General features: G+C 39.0%; 1 protein-coding gene across 1 annotated transcript in view; it reads left to right on the top strand.

Annotated features, from left to right (window-relative positions):
• LOC125453548 (insulin receptor substrate 2-like) overlaps positions 1–15,536 on the top strand; it is a 50,320-nt gene extending 34,784 nt beyond the window's left edge. The window contains exon 2 of the mRNA XM_048533288.1: positions 13,611–15,536. Within this exon, the coding sequence (XP_048389245.1) occupies positions 13,611–13,615 (5 nt within the window). The 3' untranslated portion in view covers positions 13,616–15,536. The remainder of the gene's footprint in view (positions 1–13,610) is intronic.
• The last annotated feature ends 940 nt before the right edge of the window (positions 15,537–16,476 follow it).

The following is a 16,476-nucleotide window of genomic DNA, read 5'->3' as shown; positions in this document are numbered from 1 at the left end:
TCTGGCTGTAGGATTTTGGCTACTAGTACATGATAATCCATCTGTTTTAAAACATCATTCCAGCAAGATGGCAGTGGGGTGAGTCGCTCCATTCGGAGGTCCACTCTGCTCGCCAGTTCTCTTTAGCTTTCTTTCTTTGTCCATCCTTTTTTTTCTCTCCCTTCTTCTCTCTCCCTCTGCAGTAATTCCGTATCTCCCCAACACCCCCACGACCCACCCCTTTTAATTACATACTTAAGGACTTGGAAAGAGCCGGGCCACGATCAGAAATCACATGGCGGGAGTTGAACGCGCAGGTTGTGTCCTGCAGCGACAGTGGATCGAGTGTTGGCTGGAGCAATGCCAGCGGATCAAGTGTGGGCCGGCGAGAGAGGGACGCTGAGGCAGCGGCAGAGGCAGCCCAGAGACGGACACTAGTGGAGGCATGGCATGGGCTGGAAAAGTCCGGAGAGGGACTCTGGCGAAGGCACAGTGAGGGATGGAAAGCCTGGAGTAGGAGTCTGCTGGAGGCATGGCAAGGGATGGAAAGAAGTGGAACTCTGGCAGAGACATGGTGAGGGCAAAGGAGCAGGACTCTAGCAGAGACATGGCAGAGGATAGAAACCTGGAGTAGGGCTGTGGCAGTGGGAAAGGGAAGTTGGACTCTCTAAAGTTATCTTTTTTTCTTGTGTTATTCTAAGTTAATGTGAATGGGTCTGTCTGTGCACGGTGAAGGTGCACACTTTTCACGATATTTTTTTCATTGAATGAATGAGACAATAAATGATTGACTTCGGTTTCCTCAACCTTTTAGCTCAGTATTGCATCACAGAGCTGAATAGTTACTTCATGATTTTTACTGGTGTTAATTCTGAAGAAACCTCGAGATTAGAGTCAGAGACAAAAGTCAAGAGCAGGTGGTTGGACTCTTATCTCTAATATTAATTTTAGTTCAAAATAATCTCTATTAGTACAATGAAATATTGTAAACAAGTATTTTCTCATCCACTCTAGGATATTTCACAATAGCTGAGGAAAACTGTTACTACATCTTTCCTGTCAGAAATTGCAACTCTTTTCTATTTCAGTTGGGTAATTAGGCAAGTCCCACATTGCATCAGAATACTTAAAAATAAAGGAAGTAGTTTTCCTTGTTATATTTTACTGAAGATGAATTATATCCTCTGTTTTCCTGACTTCAAACCCGCAATTTTCCTTGAGTTTTTTGTTTCTTTGATTCCAGCTTTTTGTGCATCCACTCTTCCTTTACGCTTTGCTGTTTTTGACCTATTGTGAATTCCATTCTGGGTGAAACCTGCATAATCAATTCTGTCTATTTCATTCCCTCTTCCCCTTTCAAATCCCGTCTCTGAACTTCCTTCATTCCTCCTCCATAAATATAGCATCCACATTTTGCCTGATTTTGCCTGCATCAAACACATTGTATATTGCATTAAAGCTGCTACGTGAACAGAAGGTATTGTGTTTGATAATTCAATCTTTGTTCTGCACACCCTTATCTTCCTTCCCCTTTTAGCCCTTTGTTTTCGTTTGCGATTTACTTTGCGTTTTTTTCTATCAGTTTTGTCTTCTGGTATTTTTTACACATGTGGCTATTTTACTTCCATTACTTTAAGCTTATTCAAGATCACCATTCCTTTCACTTTTGTTTCCAGTTTCTAAATTCCTGATGAGGAAAGCTGCCACATAAATTCATGCTTCCTATTAAAACCAATCTGTTGAAGGGATCTGAATCCTGTTTCAACCAATCCTGCTCTCAAACTGCTTAATATTACTTAATTATCAAGTTATAGTATAAAATCAAAGTACTGCAGAAGAAGACAGGCGAGATATGATGTACAAATAAGACAAAGAACTGCAGCTGCTGGAGATCCAAAACAAAACAGGAATTGGTGGTGAAATTCTTCCAGACTGGCAGCATCTGTGGGAAGAAAGCAGAGTTAACATTTTGAGTTCAGTGACCCTTCATCAGAATTTCTCACAGACGCAGCCAGACCTGCTGAGTTTCTCCAACAAGCTCAACCTGAACACTATCTTTGATTTCATGTTCAACACCATATGAGGTTAACTAATAATATACTATATTTGTATATTGTGGACACTTCCTAATCTATCTCACTTGATTCCTCTACACTTCAGTGGACACCCAGACTTGTCATGAGCAAATTCACACGTGTTGTGATAATGTAATAAATGTTCAAATGCACCATAGCAACCTTTATAATACTATGAAGAACTTAAAACAAAAACACTCAATAGCTGTTACTAGCTGTAAAGTTTTACTTTGAATTCCTTGGGAAAAAGTACATAAATTTACCTTGCAGCTCTCATGATCATTGAATATCTCAAAACTCTTTATCACCAATGAGACAACACGGGAGTTTAATCACAGTTACAATGTTAGGAATGGTGCGGCCAATTGTCATGCAAAGAGCAATGTGATAATGACCAAACACCATTTTTTGCTAATGTTGAACAAATGTTCATCAGGGTAATTCTCTTGCTTTTCTTCAAAATAGGGTCTTGGGATTTTGACATCCAAAATCAAAAGAGCCTCGATTCAACTTTCCATCTAATGGCCCGACTCCCCCTCAGCACCACTGGAAAGTTGACCTTGATTTTTGTGCTAAGACGGGGTAGATGCAGGGAAGACGTTTCTGATAGTGGGTGTGTCCAGAAACAGGGGTCACAGTCTGAGGATATGGGGTAGACCATTTAGGACAGAAATGAGGAGACATTTAAGACTGGAAGAGTGGTGAACCCGTGGAATTCATTACCAATGGAAGTAGATGATACTAAAACATTGAATGTATTCAAGAGGTGGCTAGATACAGCACTTGGGGTGAGCAGGATCAAAGGTTATGGGGAGAAAGCAGGATTAGGCTATTCATTTGGACAGTCAGCCATGATTGTGATGAATGGCAGAACAGGCTCAGAGGCCTGAATGGCCTCATCCTGCTCCTGTCTTTTATGTCCGTCAAATGCAAAGGAGAGATATTATCAACTGAGCCATAGCTGACACTCTAAGTTTCATTTCATTTCATTTCATCTTCTGTGTCAATGCTGCAGTTATTTTTATTTGGTCAAGTTGAGATGTATAGGACTAAGTAGCTGGATAGGCTCAGGGCCTGCTCCATCATTCAGTGATGTTATGGCTATTCTGGTCACGTTCTCAGTTTCTTTTTTGTGACCCCTACCCTTGACATTCTTATCTATTAAAAATCTTTCTCAATCAGCCTTGAGTAAATTCAGTGACCTAGCCCCTGCTATTTTCTGATGAAGATAATTCTACCTACTAACGACCCTAGAGTAAAAGAACTCCTCATCTTCTTCCTAAAAGAGCAACATTTTATTTTCCACCAGTTTTAATCTTCCCCATTAAGAGGAAACAGCTTCCCAGTAGCCACGTTATTAAATCTCCCCATGATCTTTTATGTTTCAGGAAGAACACCTGTCCTTCTAATGGGGATGGGCCCAAATTGTTCAACCTTTCTTTATAAGATAAGCCTTCATTCAGGACTGAACCTTACAATTCTGGAAATTGAGCCTCTTTCTGTGCTGTAAACATCTCTGACTGTGATATCATGAATTAAGACTTTTCCTATTAATTTCCTCATTCATTAGTTCGGCTTGATCATTAGGAATTAGCAAACTTTTTTCTAACCATTGAAAATGAATCCAGTGGAGGAGAACTGCCATTTAAATAGTGCTGTCCTTATTGTGACAATTCCCCATGAGCAAGTAGTACTGCAGACTGCTCAGGTCTCTCTGGGAATGCCTATGAAGTTTAATGCCTCTGGGAATCAACGTAAATCTGTGATGCTATGCAGCTGAATCTTTTCCCCAGTATTTTGGAAGCTGCATTCACTTGAACTCAGTACCCAAAGGAAATTCACATTTTTCCTTGAATTGCCTCTCTGATGACTGATGACAAATGCATGAGTTCACATCATGTGGAGCTCTGGTTTGTTTGGTTTGGTAAGAACGTTTTTATACCTTTTGTTGTCGAAGGCTTAAGTGAAGCAGTCATCAGCATTGCAAAATGAACTAGTTAGTGGTGAGAGTGGAAGTGAATGAGTAGGTTGGTAAAGGCAAGGCAAACAAATGAGTTAGCTATCTGTCTGTGCTGTGTAATGGAAATCTGACAGAGTGAATGATGACTTATCAGCTGGGTAACAGTTGCAACAGCATTGCAAAAGTCACCAAGAAAAATGCATGAGTTTGCTTTCATGCCTCTTGAAATGCTTTGTGCATCAAATACTTGAGCGGTTGCTGGGCTATTTGCTGCAAATTAACCCCATAAGTAGCCCCCACCCCACCTCCTGATTTACATGATCCTTCCTAAGGATCTGTTGTTTTAGACGTGCAAATGTTTTCAATACATAGTTTCTGTCGTAAACATGCTGCTTGAATATTGTTGGCCAATTTCACTGCTCTCTGCAATTGTCAAATGTCATAAAGGGCAAAAGAAACAGTTTTCACCATGTATGCCTGATAAAATGCTGCAAAATAGAAAAGGAGATGGTTGGTAGAGCATCTGACCAACTTACAGGCATCTGTTAGCCCAATAGAATATGGTATTAAAAGAGCTTTGGGATATTGCTGGAAATTTAAAAATAAATTTTTAAATTTACTGCGGGGCAGCATGGTGGCTCAGTGGTTAGCACTGCAGCCTCACAGCACCAGGGACCCAGGTTCGATTCCACCCTCGGGTGACTGTCTGTGTGGAGTTTGCACATTCTCCCTGTGTCTGTGTGGGTTTCCTCCTGGTGCTCTGGTTTCCTCCCACAGTCCAAAGCTGTGCAGGCTAGGTGGATTGGCCATGCTAAATTGCCCGTAGTGTTCAGGGATGTGTGGGTTATAGGGGGGATGGTTCTGGTTGGGATGCTTCAAGGGGCGGTGTGGACTTGTTGGGCCGAAGGGCCTGTTTCCACACTGAAGGGAATCTAATCTAATCTAAAAATGGTAAACAGAATGAAAAATTCAATAATCATTGCTGACTAATAATTCCAATCTCCAGAACCTTTTTCCCCCACACAAATTGAGTTTTTGCTTTTGTGTATTGTTACATAAAAGATGAATTCATGCATTAAATTAAATTATTTTTAATGTCACTGTCCCCTATTAATATGTTTAAGTTGGATTTGAGAGTAAAATTAATCACCTGTTAAATTAACATTTTGGTATTTTTCAAATTTGCCTTTTCACAAAAATTGTCAACAAATTGCTGTTGCAATTTTACTCACATGTCTAGTTTCCTTTTTTAAAATCATTTCTTCCATTGTGCAAAGTTGTTTCTACCCATAAGTGAAATTCTAATAAGTGCCCCTTCATAGCATCTATTCTGTTATCTATTCACTGAGACTCATTTTTTTAATGAGGTGGAGGCAAGGAGCATAGTGGGGAGGAGGATATTTGGTGATTGGTTTTTAACTTAACATACTCTGTTCACAATCTATAACAGATGCTAAGTATTTCCGAACGGTAAGCCATAATCCTCTTTTAAAACCTAAAGCTTGCAATTAACTTTACAGGCATCTTCTCCCTTTTGGTTTTCTTCCTCAGCATGATCCAAACCATGAAGGGGAGGCAGGTTGTTTTAAAACATAAAAGGAAATAACTTGGGTGGATGTTAGTGACCTAATTTAAGTTCTAAGATGAAAATTGAAACCACGTAAACCAAGTTGTAGAAATGGGTCACAGTTACACGTTAGAATCTTAAATTGTACCTGTTTAATTCCCGGACAAGGAACTGAATCAACTTTCCTGTCAAATTTCTCCTTTGCCTTGTTCTCGCCTTCTTTTGCCTCAGTACTAATTTTTCTAATGCATTAGGATAGAATCAGTGTTTAAAATAGTTACTTCATACACACGGTGTGAAAAATGCATTTTTAAAAAACATCTAACAATGCCAGGCTTCCAGTAAACAATAGTTAGCTTATAGACAATATGCAATGCCAGCAAAATTATAATGAATTGCTTACAGTAAGAAATTATGTTTTAAATAAAATTGACGAAGGAACCAATGTGAGATTTCCTGAGTCTATAACATGTCCCAAATTGTATCTCATTCTGAATTAGTCTAACAAGCTGTTGTAATTGTTTAGTCAAAGTACAATTAACACAGCTATCAGCTGTTGAAATTTCCTACCTTGTGACTAGTTGATTACACTGGCTACACAATTGAGATAAAAGCTTTTGGAAAACCCAATGCGATGAAAGTGTTACTTCTGTTTTTTCCTTTCCACCTCATTTCATTCAGTGAACTACTGTACAGATGAACAGTTGTGATGTTATGTTATGGAAATGTTTCCACTGCTGTTTTTGCTGTTTTGAAGAGACATCAAAATTTACATCTTTGAGTAAACCCCTGTAACTTAACTCTTTTCACTGACTTTTTCCCCTTCAATTTCCTTTAAAGATTCAGGATATCATTTGAAGGATGGAGAAGTTGCTGTTGATTTTGAAGTACATTTCAACCTATCTTGCAAATACAACTTAAGCATGCTCCAATTTTCCATTTTAAATGATAAATCAGCAAAGTTACCCAGTCTTCAGTCAAAAATTTATTAGGTTATTGTAATTCTATGATGGAATTTATTGAACATCATTTTAGCATGTTAGAAAAAAATGTACTGACTCATACAGTGCACTGATGTGAAATTTATAGAAAACTCTAGTAATTCTGCTGCTGGAGAACAAATTCAGCCAGTGTTTACTTTTACAGCGCAATCCATGATCGATCATGATTTCTGAACTCAGTTTCAGTAAATCTTTTAAATGATGCACTTAGTTTGTTTTTCCTGTTACATGGAATTCTGATATGAGTGGATAGTTATTACACAGCATTACTTAAGAGTTTCTAAACCAAGTTGCCTGTGACTACGTGCAGACATTTTCTGTTTGCCAGTTTTTCACCCTATCCTTAGAGGGCCTCATCTCATTTACTCATGTCCAGATTAAACTAGACTTAAGGCATATTTCAATTGCATCGTATTGCAGCCACCTACCAGCACAGCACATTATCACCAGCTGAAGTTTTTAGTTTAGCTGAAATTTAAACAACTGATAACTGTGACAATTGTACTTTGACTACACAATTGCAACCTCTCATTAGTCTAATTCAGAATGAGATACAATTTGGGACATGTTCAAGACTTGGGAAACCTCATGTGAGTACCTTCAATTTTATTTAAGAACATAATCTCTTACTGTAAGCAATTTATTATAGTTTTGCTGGCATTGCATATTGCCTACAAGTTAACCATTGTTTCCTTGAAGTCCAGCGTAAATAGATGTTTTTGTTTTAAATCACATTCTTCACACTGTGTGTTATGATGTAACTATTTTAAACACTGATGTTGTCCCAATGCATTAATACATTGGTACTGGGACAAAAGAAGAGGAGAGACAAGGCAGAGGAGAAATTGACTGTGTATGGTTGAAGCTGGTTAGATAATTTATGTGTGTTATTGGTTAGATTCTTCTGATTGCTGTTATTTGTTGCACAAGTTAATATCCAGCAAATCAAAGTTTATTCAGAGACTCTTCAACCCTTGGTTGAAAGGTATCCCCTATCTGTATTGATGCATCTTCATGAATGGTGTTGCCTCATCATTCTGAGCTAAGGCTGACCGACAATGCAGTGACTATATGGTTCTTGTAATTGGCACAAGAAGACGCTGATTGTTGATGAGAATGTAAGGTTGACTGAATCTATTTCATTGACTTCAACAAACTTTGCTTCTTTTATCTCTTTGCCAAATTGTTTTGTACCATGATAGGTAGCTGCTTAAACAGAGATAGAATTATGCTAGGGATAGTAGGAACTGCAGATGCTGGAGAATCTGAGTTAACAAGGTATAGAGCTGGATGAACACAGCAGGCCAAGCAGCATCAGAGGAGCAGGAAGGCTGACGTTTCGGGCCTAGACCTCTAGGCCCGAAATGTCAACCTTCCTGCTCCTCTGATGCTGCTTGGCCTCCTGTGTTCATCCAGCTCTACACCTTTTTAAAACATAGGATTATGCTAATTGCCCAGCGTACTTCACAGAATGTTACTTATCTCTAAAAGATCACTTACGCAAAAAAAATCAAGGGAGATAACCAAAAGCTTTGTAAGACGTAAGTTGTAAGGAAAATTTTTAGAATTTAAAAGGAGAAAGACAGGTAGCAGGAAAATGAATTAGAGAGGCAGTTGTAGAACTTGGAACCCCAGGAGTGAAACATAGCCACTAGGTATGGTGCTATTGAGACTGAGGGTGTTCAAGAGGCCAGTACAGCATTAGCTGAAGCCAAAGGAAATTACAGGGATTAGAGAGGACAAAGCCGTAAATGGATTGGAAAATAAAGATAAAACTTTAAATGTGAAGTGTTTCTTTAAAGAGGGCAATAGCATGTCAGCAAGCACAGGGATAGCATGTAAACAGAACTCAGAGGCAAGTTAGGCTGTGGCCAGCAGAGTTTTGCTTGACTTCAAATTTAAGGAAGATCAAAACAAGGAGTAGCCAGGAACAGCTGAATCTCACAACAACCTGAGGGACAAATTAAGTTTTTAGGAACAGGTGAGCTGAGGCATGGATAAGATTAAGCAATTTTAGGGAGGTGGAAGTTGTTGGTGTTAGTGGTGGCATGGAATAATGATTGGAAGTTGATCTCAGGTACTGAGATGGTCAATCAGTCTGGTTCAGCCTCAAACTATTAGCAGCAGCAAGGAGGAGAATTAGAATTAGGTTTTCTGCCCTGTGTCCTCAAGTACAGGAGTACAGTGAAAGTTTACAATGTTGCCCTTCTCGGTGCCATCTTAGCTACAAAGCACCTAGATATAAATTTTAGATACAAAATAGAGAAATAAAGAAAAAAAATTACATTACCTTACAGTGATTCATAATGTAAGTTGGAAAATAAGAAATAAAGTTTAAAGGATAAACATCACAGTCAAATTAAAAGATTACAGAGAAGGGAAAAAGAAGTAACTTGCATCTTTTGTGGCCTTGGCATGGCCCAAAACGCTTATACTTCGAAAGTATCAATTTAGATATAATGTACATAAATGTAGCCATTACATTGCATATAGCAATGATCAGCACTGAGAGAAATTAACTGTTAATCTGTTTCATTTATAATGCTTGAGATATGAAAGTTAGTCAGTACACTTGGGAAACTATCATGCTCTTTCCCCAGTGTGAATGGATATTTTACAGCTGCCTAAGAAGTTAGATGGGGCCTTGGTTTAATGTCTCATCCATAAGACAGCACCTTTTCAACTGCAGCCATCAAAGCCACTGCACTGAAGTCTACGCTGAGTCTGTGCGCTCAGGTCTGTAAAATGGTACAGTTGACTCTAGATATACAAGTATTAACACTCAGATAATAAAATGTGAGGCTGGATGAACACAGCAGGCCAAGCAGCATCTCAGGAGCACAAAAGCTGACGTTTCGGGCCTAGACCCTTCATCAGAGAGGTCTCTGATGAAGGGTCTAGGCCCGAAACGTCAGCTTTTGTGCTCCTGAGATGCTGCTTGGCCTGCTGTGTTCATCCAGCCTCACATTTTATTATCTTGGAATCTCCAGCATCTGCAGTTCCCATTATCTCTGATAGTATTAACACTCAGTCGGTTTTATGTTTATAGAAGTTATAATAGGTGTTAACAATACTGGTTTCACAGTATCACAGTACATTACTGTATCTTAGCACCATAACTGGTTTCTTTTGTGGTGATGTGATAATGGGAACTGCAGATGCTGGAGAATCCAAGATAATGAAATGTGAGGCTGGATGAACACAGCAGGCCAAGCAGCATCTCAGGAGCACAAAAGCTGACGTTTCGGGCCTAGACCCTTCATCAGAGAGACCCTCTCTAATGAAGGGTCTAGGCCCGAAGCGTCAGCTTTTGTGCTCCTGAGATGCTGCTTGGCCTGCTGTGTTCATCCAGCCTCACATTTCATTATCTTTTGTGGTGATGATGGCTCTGACCAGCATTTGTTTTATGTCGGTACTCTACATTCTAGAATGCTGCATTTCTTAGCTGTGGCGGGAGTCTGCAAACATCCTGCTTAGTTATACTGGGCAATACCTACTTAACCCTCCCTCGCTGTAATTGTAACTGAGCAGATTGTGTAAACTATGCAGCAAATGCTTTGGTAGTGATTTTGCATGGGGCATATTATTCTCAGCTTTTGAGAGAATTTCTGCAGTGGCCAAGTGAAAGCTTAATTCAAACAGGCAACATGTCGAGATTGAAGTACATTAATTGAACATACAAAATGATGCTAGACAATAGCTTGGTCAAGTTGTGAAACTAAATTGGAAAGTTTTGCGACAATTTTCCAGCACATCAGTGAGGCTTCACCTGCAGGTTTGCTCTTAAGGAGAGATGTGTTTGCATTGGAAGTAGTTCAGAGAAGGTTTACAAAGCTGATTCAGGGTTTGAAGATCATGTCTTACGAGGAAAGGTGGAGCAGAATTAATCTATACTAGTTGGAGTTTAGAAGAATGAGATGCAACCTTATTGAAACATAAAGATGGACGTGATAGAAGCTGAAAGGATGGTTTCTGTAGTGGGGTAATCCAAAATGACGGTCATCATTTAAAATTATGTTGTCTCATATTTAATGTGAAGGTAGGAGGACTTTTCAATCTCTTAGAGGGTCAGAAGTGTTTGAAATTCTTTGCCCTGGAGACCAGTAGAGACTGGGTCTTTGAATATATTTAATATTGAGCAAGATGATGCTGACCAACAAGGGAGCTGAGGCCCCAGTGAGATCAGTTATGATGATCTTATTGAATGGCAGACCGGTCTCGATGGACACACTTTTATTTCTTATGATCTAAATGTAGTAGCTGATCATTTAAGTGACTATGAATGATCTCGTGTTGTCAACAAATTTGCTCATGTTCTTCAGGGAAGGGAACTCACCTTGATCTAGTCTGAACTGCATGTGATTCATGATACAAATGTAGATGACCCCCAAATACCCTGTCAAATAGATGATACCCCTCCGGTCAACCAGCCATTGATAAATTGCCACGTTGTGACAACCACTAAATGAAAAGTAAGAGTTGAATGCCTCACACCCTTCATATTCTATTGTTCGAAAACAAAATAATATGTTAGCTAGGGACCTCTTAGCAAAATAACCATATGATGCATGCAGGATTGTGGACTGTCAGTTGTAGTAATGCACTCTGAGAGCTAAATTTTACACAGAACCCCTCCAATGCAAAGCTGGGCAGGGAGTTTACCTCCACCTGGCCAGCTCATCCTCCGCCACTTTACGGAGGGCCAGGGCCTAAAGTGCCTGGCCAGTAAAATTCTCTTATCTCAGCAGGTTACTGGGAATGGTGGCTGGCATCTGGGGAGGTGAAGAGCTGTGGAGTGGGCAGCTAGTGAATCAGAGGCCAATGCTTTACTTTTTAACAGTTATTACTTTGCGCTGAAGAAGGCTCTGCTTTCTCTCTCCACAGATTCTGCCCGACCTGCTGAGTTTTTCCAGCAATTTCTGATTTTTGTTTCTGATTTCCAGCTTCCTCAGTTCTTCCGGGTTTTTGTTTTAGTTTTTAATTTTAATTATCTTGAAAAATGTCGTCAAGAATTTTAAATTTCAACCAATTAAAAGTGGCAGTGAGACTTGGACTCAAGTCACCCAAAAAAAAGCTTTGAATTGTTGCTCTGTGATCTTAGTGACAAGAAGTGTGGCTAGACTGAAACAAAGTCAGCTATTGATACACCAGTGCTGTTCCATGTTGCTGCCATAAACTGATTTCATCCTCTAAATGTTTATCTTGTGCGTCAAAACCCTCCTTTCAAGAGTTTGACTTTCGAGCAGCAGATTGTTCTGCATCTGATAGTCATTATCTTCTGAAGTTCTTTTGTTAAAAATTCAATAGGATGTTGAAAAACAAAAGAACCTTGTGTTCGAGCTCCTGATAACTGCACTTTAGGAAATTGAAAAGAACTTGTGCCAACAGTAATATTTAGAGCACAGTATTCCCATTGTAAACACCAGACCCAAACTTTCCAGAAACCCCTCTCACTGCTTAGGCTTTGTTCTCATTCAGTTAGTTGAAAAGTCAGACCTGAATCATCTTGAGAATCGAATCTTCTGTTTTAGACTTCATCTCACCTGTTAGCTATCTGTCAAGTAGAAAATTGCAGAGCTTTAATAATAAAAAGTTGGAATTATACAGCTGCATATTTCGACATCATAAATTGTCGAACCAAGTTGAGGGTTAAACATAGTTACTCCATTTTAAAACTCCAGTCAACCTTATCATTTTTCGTATTAAAAAGGGGCAAATATACTTTCAAAAATAGGGCAGAGGTTTTCCAGGTTGCAGTTTGAAATTGCAATCTAATCAAAGCATAGACATGACTTCCAGTATTGTATGTCAGATTTTCAGACTCTTAGAAAGTTCTGTTGATTTAGACTCTCATTCCAGAAATGTGAAATTACTACACAGTGCAACTACAATGTTCTTCATGTTCCGCAAACCACCCACTTGCATTGTTTTCTAAATTCCTTGCCTTAATCCTTAAACTTCTGTTTTGCTGCAGAAATAAACATTGCCTCGAAAGCAACATTTCCCATGTGAATTGTTACTATGCTTAGCTAACTAACCAAACAACTTTTTGAGAGGGGTTTCACAGATGCAAGCTCAGGCACTGGAAATAGCTGCAGCTCGTTATCTGAGCCTTCTGTGTATGTAAATAGTTTATTAAGTAAATAAAACAACTGCAAAGAGTCAGTCTAAGCAAAATCAACACGTGTGAATGTCTACATTGCAGAGTTTACGTTGCTGAAATCAGAGACACATTGCTGAAGCTTTTTTGGTACTCACTAGCATAAGTACAAAAATAGCAAATTTTACATAGTAATTTTTACAACAGGAAAAAAGGGTACTAATTTGTTTGCAAGTTGACTTTGACTGACTGGGGCACGGCCATGGAAAAAGTAATGGGGAATTATAGGTTCTCCATGATCCTGGGTAATGGAAAGAACACGTTTGCATTGTTTATAAGGAATATGCCCCTGGGAAGAAATAGATGCCACTTCCAACAAGTGGGAATGAGATATGTTATGAGGTGGGTTGATTAAGTGAAATTGGAATAAAATCTGAAAGAACAGCGGGTGCTGTAAATCAGGAACAAAAACAAAGTTGCTGGAAAAGCTCAGCAGGTCTGGCAGCATCAGTGAAGGGAAAAAACAGAGTTAACGTTTCGGGTCCGGTGACCCTTCCTCAGAACTTAAATTGGATCAGCACATTCAAGACTGTCCAGAAGTTGATGTCTAATCGCAGTATTATACCTCAAAGTAGATAATTTAGTTTGGGTTCTGCAAGCATGGGCTGGTTGGGTATGGACTGTACTTTAGCTTTTGTTAACTGCAGGAGGAACATAATCTGCCAGAGTCAACTTGCTGACCACTGTCTACTGTCTATAAATTCTATGACGGTTTGAAATTTGGTATTCTTAAATTTGTCCTGATGGTCTGAAGGAAAGCCTGGGTGACATGCCTATTTTTAGGTGATATTCAAGATCTGTGTTCCCAAATGAATTGTAAAGTTATACGTTGTTTCAAGCAACACTTTTTTTCTTCTCTCTCCCTCAGACTGACAGACCCTTCATCATCTCTGGAACCTCACACAAGCGATGCTGCTCAGCAACACCTTTCGTGGAATGCTGCTCAAGTTTACCTTCTTTCCTCATTGTGAATGGGTAACCAATAATGCCTCGAGACTGTTATAACACTGCAATGCACAGCATACCTTCAAGGACAAGGAAGCTTTCTGCCTCATTAGTTTTTGCTATGGATATTGATCACCCTCATCCTTATCTGGGTGATCACTAAAGCAGTACTTATTTAGCAGTACATTAGTTGTTGCCAGTTAGGCCTGTCTTTAAGCTGAGATTCGGCCAAATTTTAGTACCTTCAACTTTCCCAGTTTGGTAACATGTTGACCACATTACTTTTCTGAAATGCTTCTCACACCAGGAACCGACTGAACTGGAATGTTACTGACCTGGTATCAATCCTACCTCGTTTAATTATTAAAGTCAGCCTTTCATGGGAGAATGTGCACAAACTTTGCTTTATTGCTACTGAACTCCCGAGACACAAACCCTAGGCCTTAACATCTTGTTTAACACCTTGAATATAGTTAACTGTGTGATGAGCCAGAAATTTGGGCTTTCCTCGTTCAAGAAAGATCTCGTGTTGATTAGTTTGAGCCTAACTTAAGATAAAACAAAATGGTCTTGTAAGTGGGAAATTAAGTGCAATTTCAGGACATTGGATTTGAATCAAAAGATTCATGAAAGACCCAGCAAGATGCAGCCAAGCGCTCTCACTAAGACCAGGAAGGTAACCTTCCTCAAGTTAATATAGGGAGAGAACTATAATATTTCAAATGTGGGCGATAAGGATTTTCACATATTTTGAGCTGCATCAGAATGTAAATATTAAATGCAATTGAATGCAAAACATTATCAACTGTAAAAATTATTTAAGATGTATGTTTGATTCCTTCAGAGGGGAGTCAGCGGGTTTTGTTTAAAAGATATATAGAGAATAATGCTCTTGCTATTTCTTAACCACGAGTGCTTCTTACGTTGAATGCAGAACTTGGACTGTTCAGTACTGCTTTGGTGAATGTGGCTCCTCAAGACCTTTCTGCTAACTTATTTATTAATACCAGAACAGCTGATGAAAGTGCCAGATATTTCTGAATGTAGACACAATTTTCTGCAATGCCAGTAATTGAAGTTACAGACCAGTGTGAAGGCTTCTGTATTAACAAAGGTCAATTCCATTATTGTTATGCCTAATGGTGTGTGTAAATATACTGTACAAAGAAAATCAGTACTGTGAGCATTGCTAATTTTTACGTTACGTAAAATTGGATTGAAATTAATCTTGATAAAGTGGCCGAATCTACATTAAAAGCCACTTAGAACAATGGCACTGAATGAAAAATGCTGACTACCAATTACATTAACTGAGACAACAGCAGAGTATGGAATGTAATGAGCTAAGTAACACTTGCCACTAATTAAGAGTTTCATAACTTCACTGTATCAAAACATTTAACTGTATGCAATATTTTACATCATTAGTTTACAGTTCTGAATGCAATTTACTATCTATCTGTATACGCTAGTTACAAAGATCACTAGAGTGTACAGCAAAGTTTGCTATCTGTATATTTTGCCCCTTTTAGTTCAGTGCATTTTTATTTGTCTTGATGCTGTTTAAACTCTAATTAATATAAAAGCAGTGTTTTCATGTTTTTATTTCGTTTTCAGTTGTCAGGAAATACATTAGGTAATATTTCTTCTTGTGACCAGACGAGAGATAATTGCAACTTTAACATATCTTGCTGTGTCTTCCGTTGTATATATTGTAAGTAACGTTGAATGTAATGCTGCCGGAAGATGAATAATTGATTTAGATTAGTATACTGTACTATATCTGTATTGATCTTGAATGCTGTCTCCATAGCCATATGCAATAAAATAGCCTACAATATTTATGAAAGCAGTTGTTGCTCAGATTTTGTTGCATAAGTGTACTTAAGATGCATGAAAAACGAGGGCGATTCTGCACATTTCTACACCACCCTTTGTCCAATGTTCACTTGGACAAAGCATGCACACTGCGGTTAATATTTACAGTGAGAATCCACATCCAGTGACAGGATAGCGCTGGAAAACTAAACATATGCTACTTGAGACTAGCTGGGCTATATAACTAAGATGTCAGTGCTGTTGTTGAGGACACTCAGCAGCTAACAGTGCACATCCAAAATGACTGCACAGCCAGCCAACCATTTTCCAAAGGTTCAATTGGAAGCTCAGTCTTCTGGTATTGCAGACCTATAACATTACTCTTTAGGGATACTGGATGCTGATGGCTGCTGGTTATAAATAATACATTCAAACAGTTCAAGATGAATGCAAAATCTATGAATTCAAGTTCACAGCTAAATTGGCCCTGTTTCCTGTTGCTATCACCTTGTATATCTCTTTTTTAAGAAACACAGAAATTTAGCCGATGTACATCTTTCTTCTTTGACTTATAATGTTGCATTTCTCCTTTTTATCCCGTAAATCATTATGTTGTTCTCTTCAACTTTCTATCATTGTTCTCCACAGTGTTCTGTTTAATCCTACAGTGTGGAATCAGGCCATCCGGCCCATCATACCTGCACCAACCCTCTGAAGAGGCACACCTTGCTACCCTATCCCTGTAACCCTGCATTTCCCATCCCTGAACAATGGGCAGTTTAGCAACACTGATCTATCTAACCTGCATGTTTTTGGACTGTGGGAAGAAACCAGAGCAAATCCATGTAGACACTTGGAGAATGTGTAAACTCCGCACAGACAATTGTCCAAAGGTGGAACCAAACTGGGTCCCTGGTGCTGTGAGGCAGAAGTGCTAAACCCTGCACCACTTAAATATTTATTGGGTTTTT

This window comes from Stegostoma tigrinum, chromosome 6, assembly GCF_030684315.1.
Source record: "Stegostoma tigrinum isolate sSteTig4 chromosome 6, sSteTig4.hap1, whole genome shotgun sequence".
In the NCBI taxonomy this organism is placed as follows: Eukaryota; Metazoa; Chordata; class Chondrichthyes; order Orectolobiformes; family Stegostomatidae; genus Stegostoma; species Stegostoma tigrinum.
Note: the sequence above shows the minus strand (reverse complement) of the source record. Positions and strands in the feature narration are given on the sequence as shown.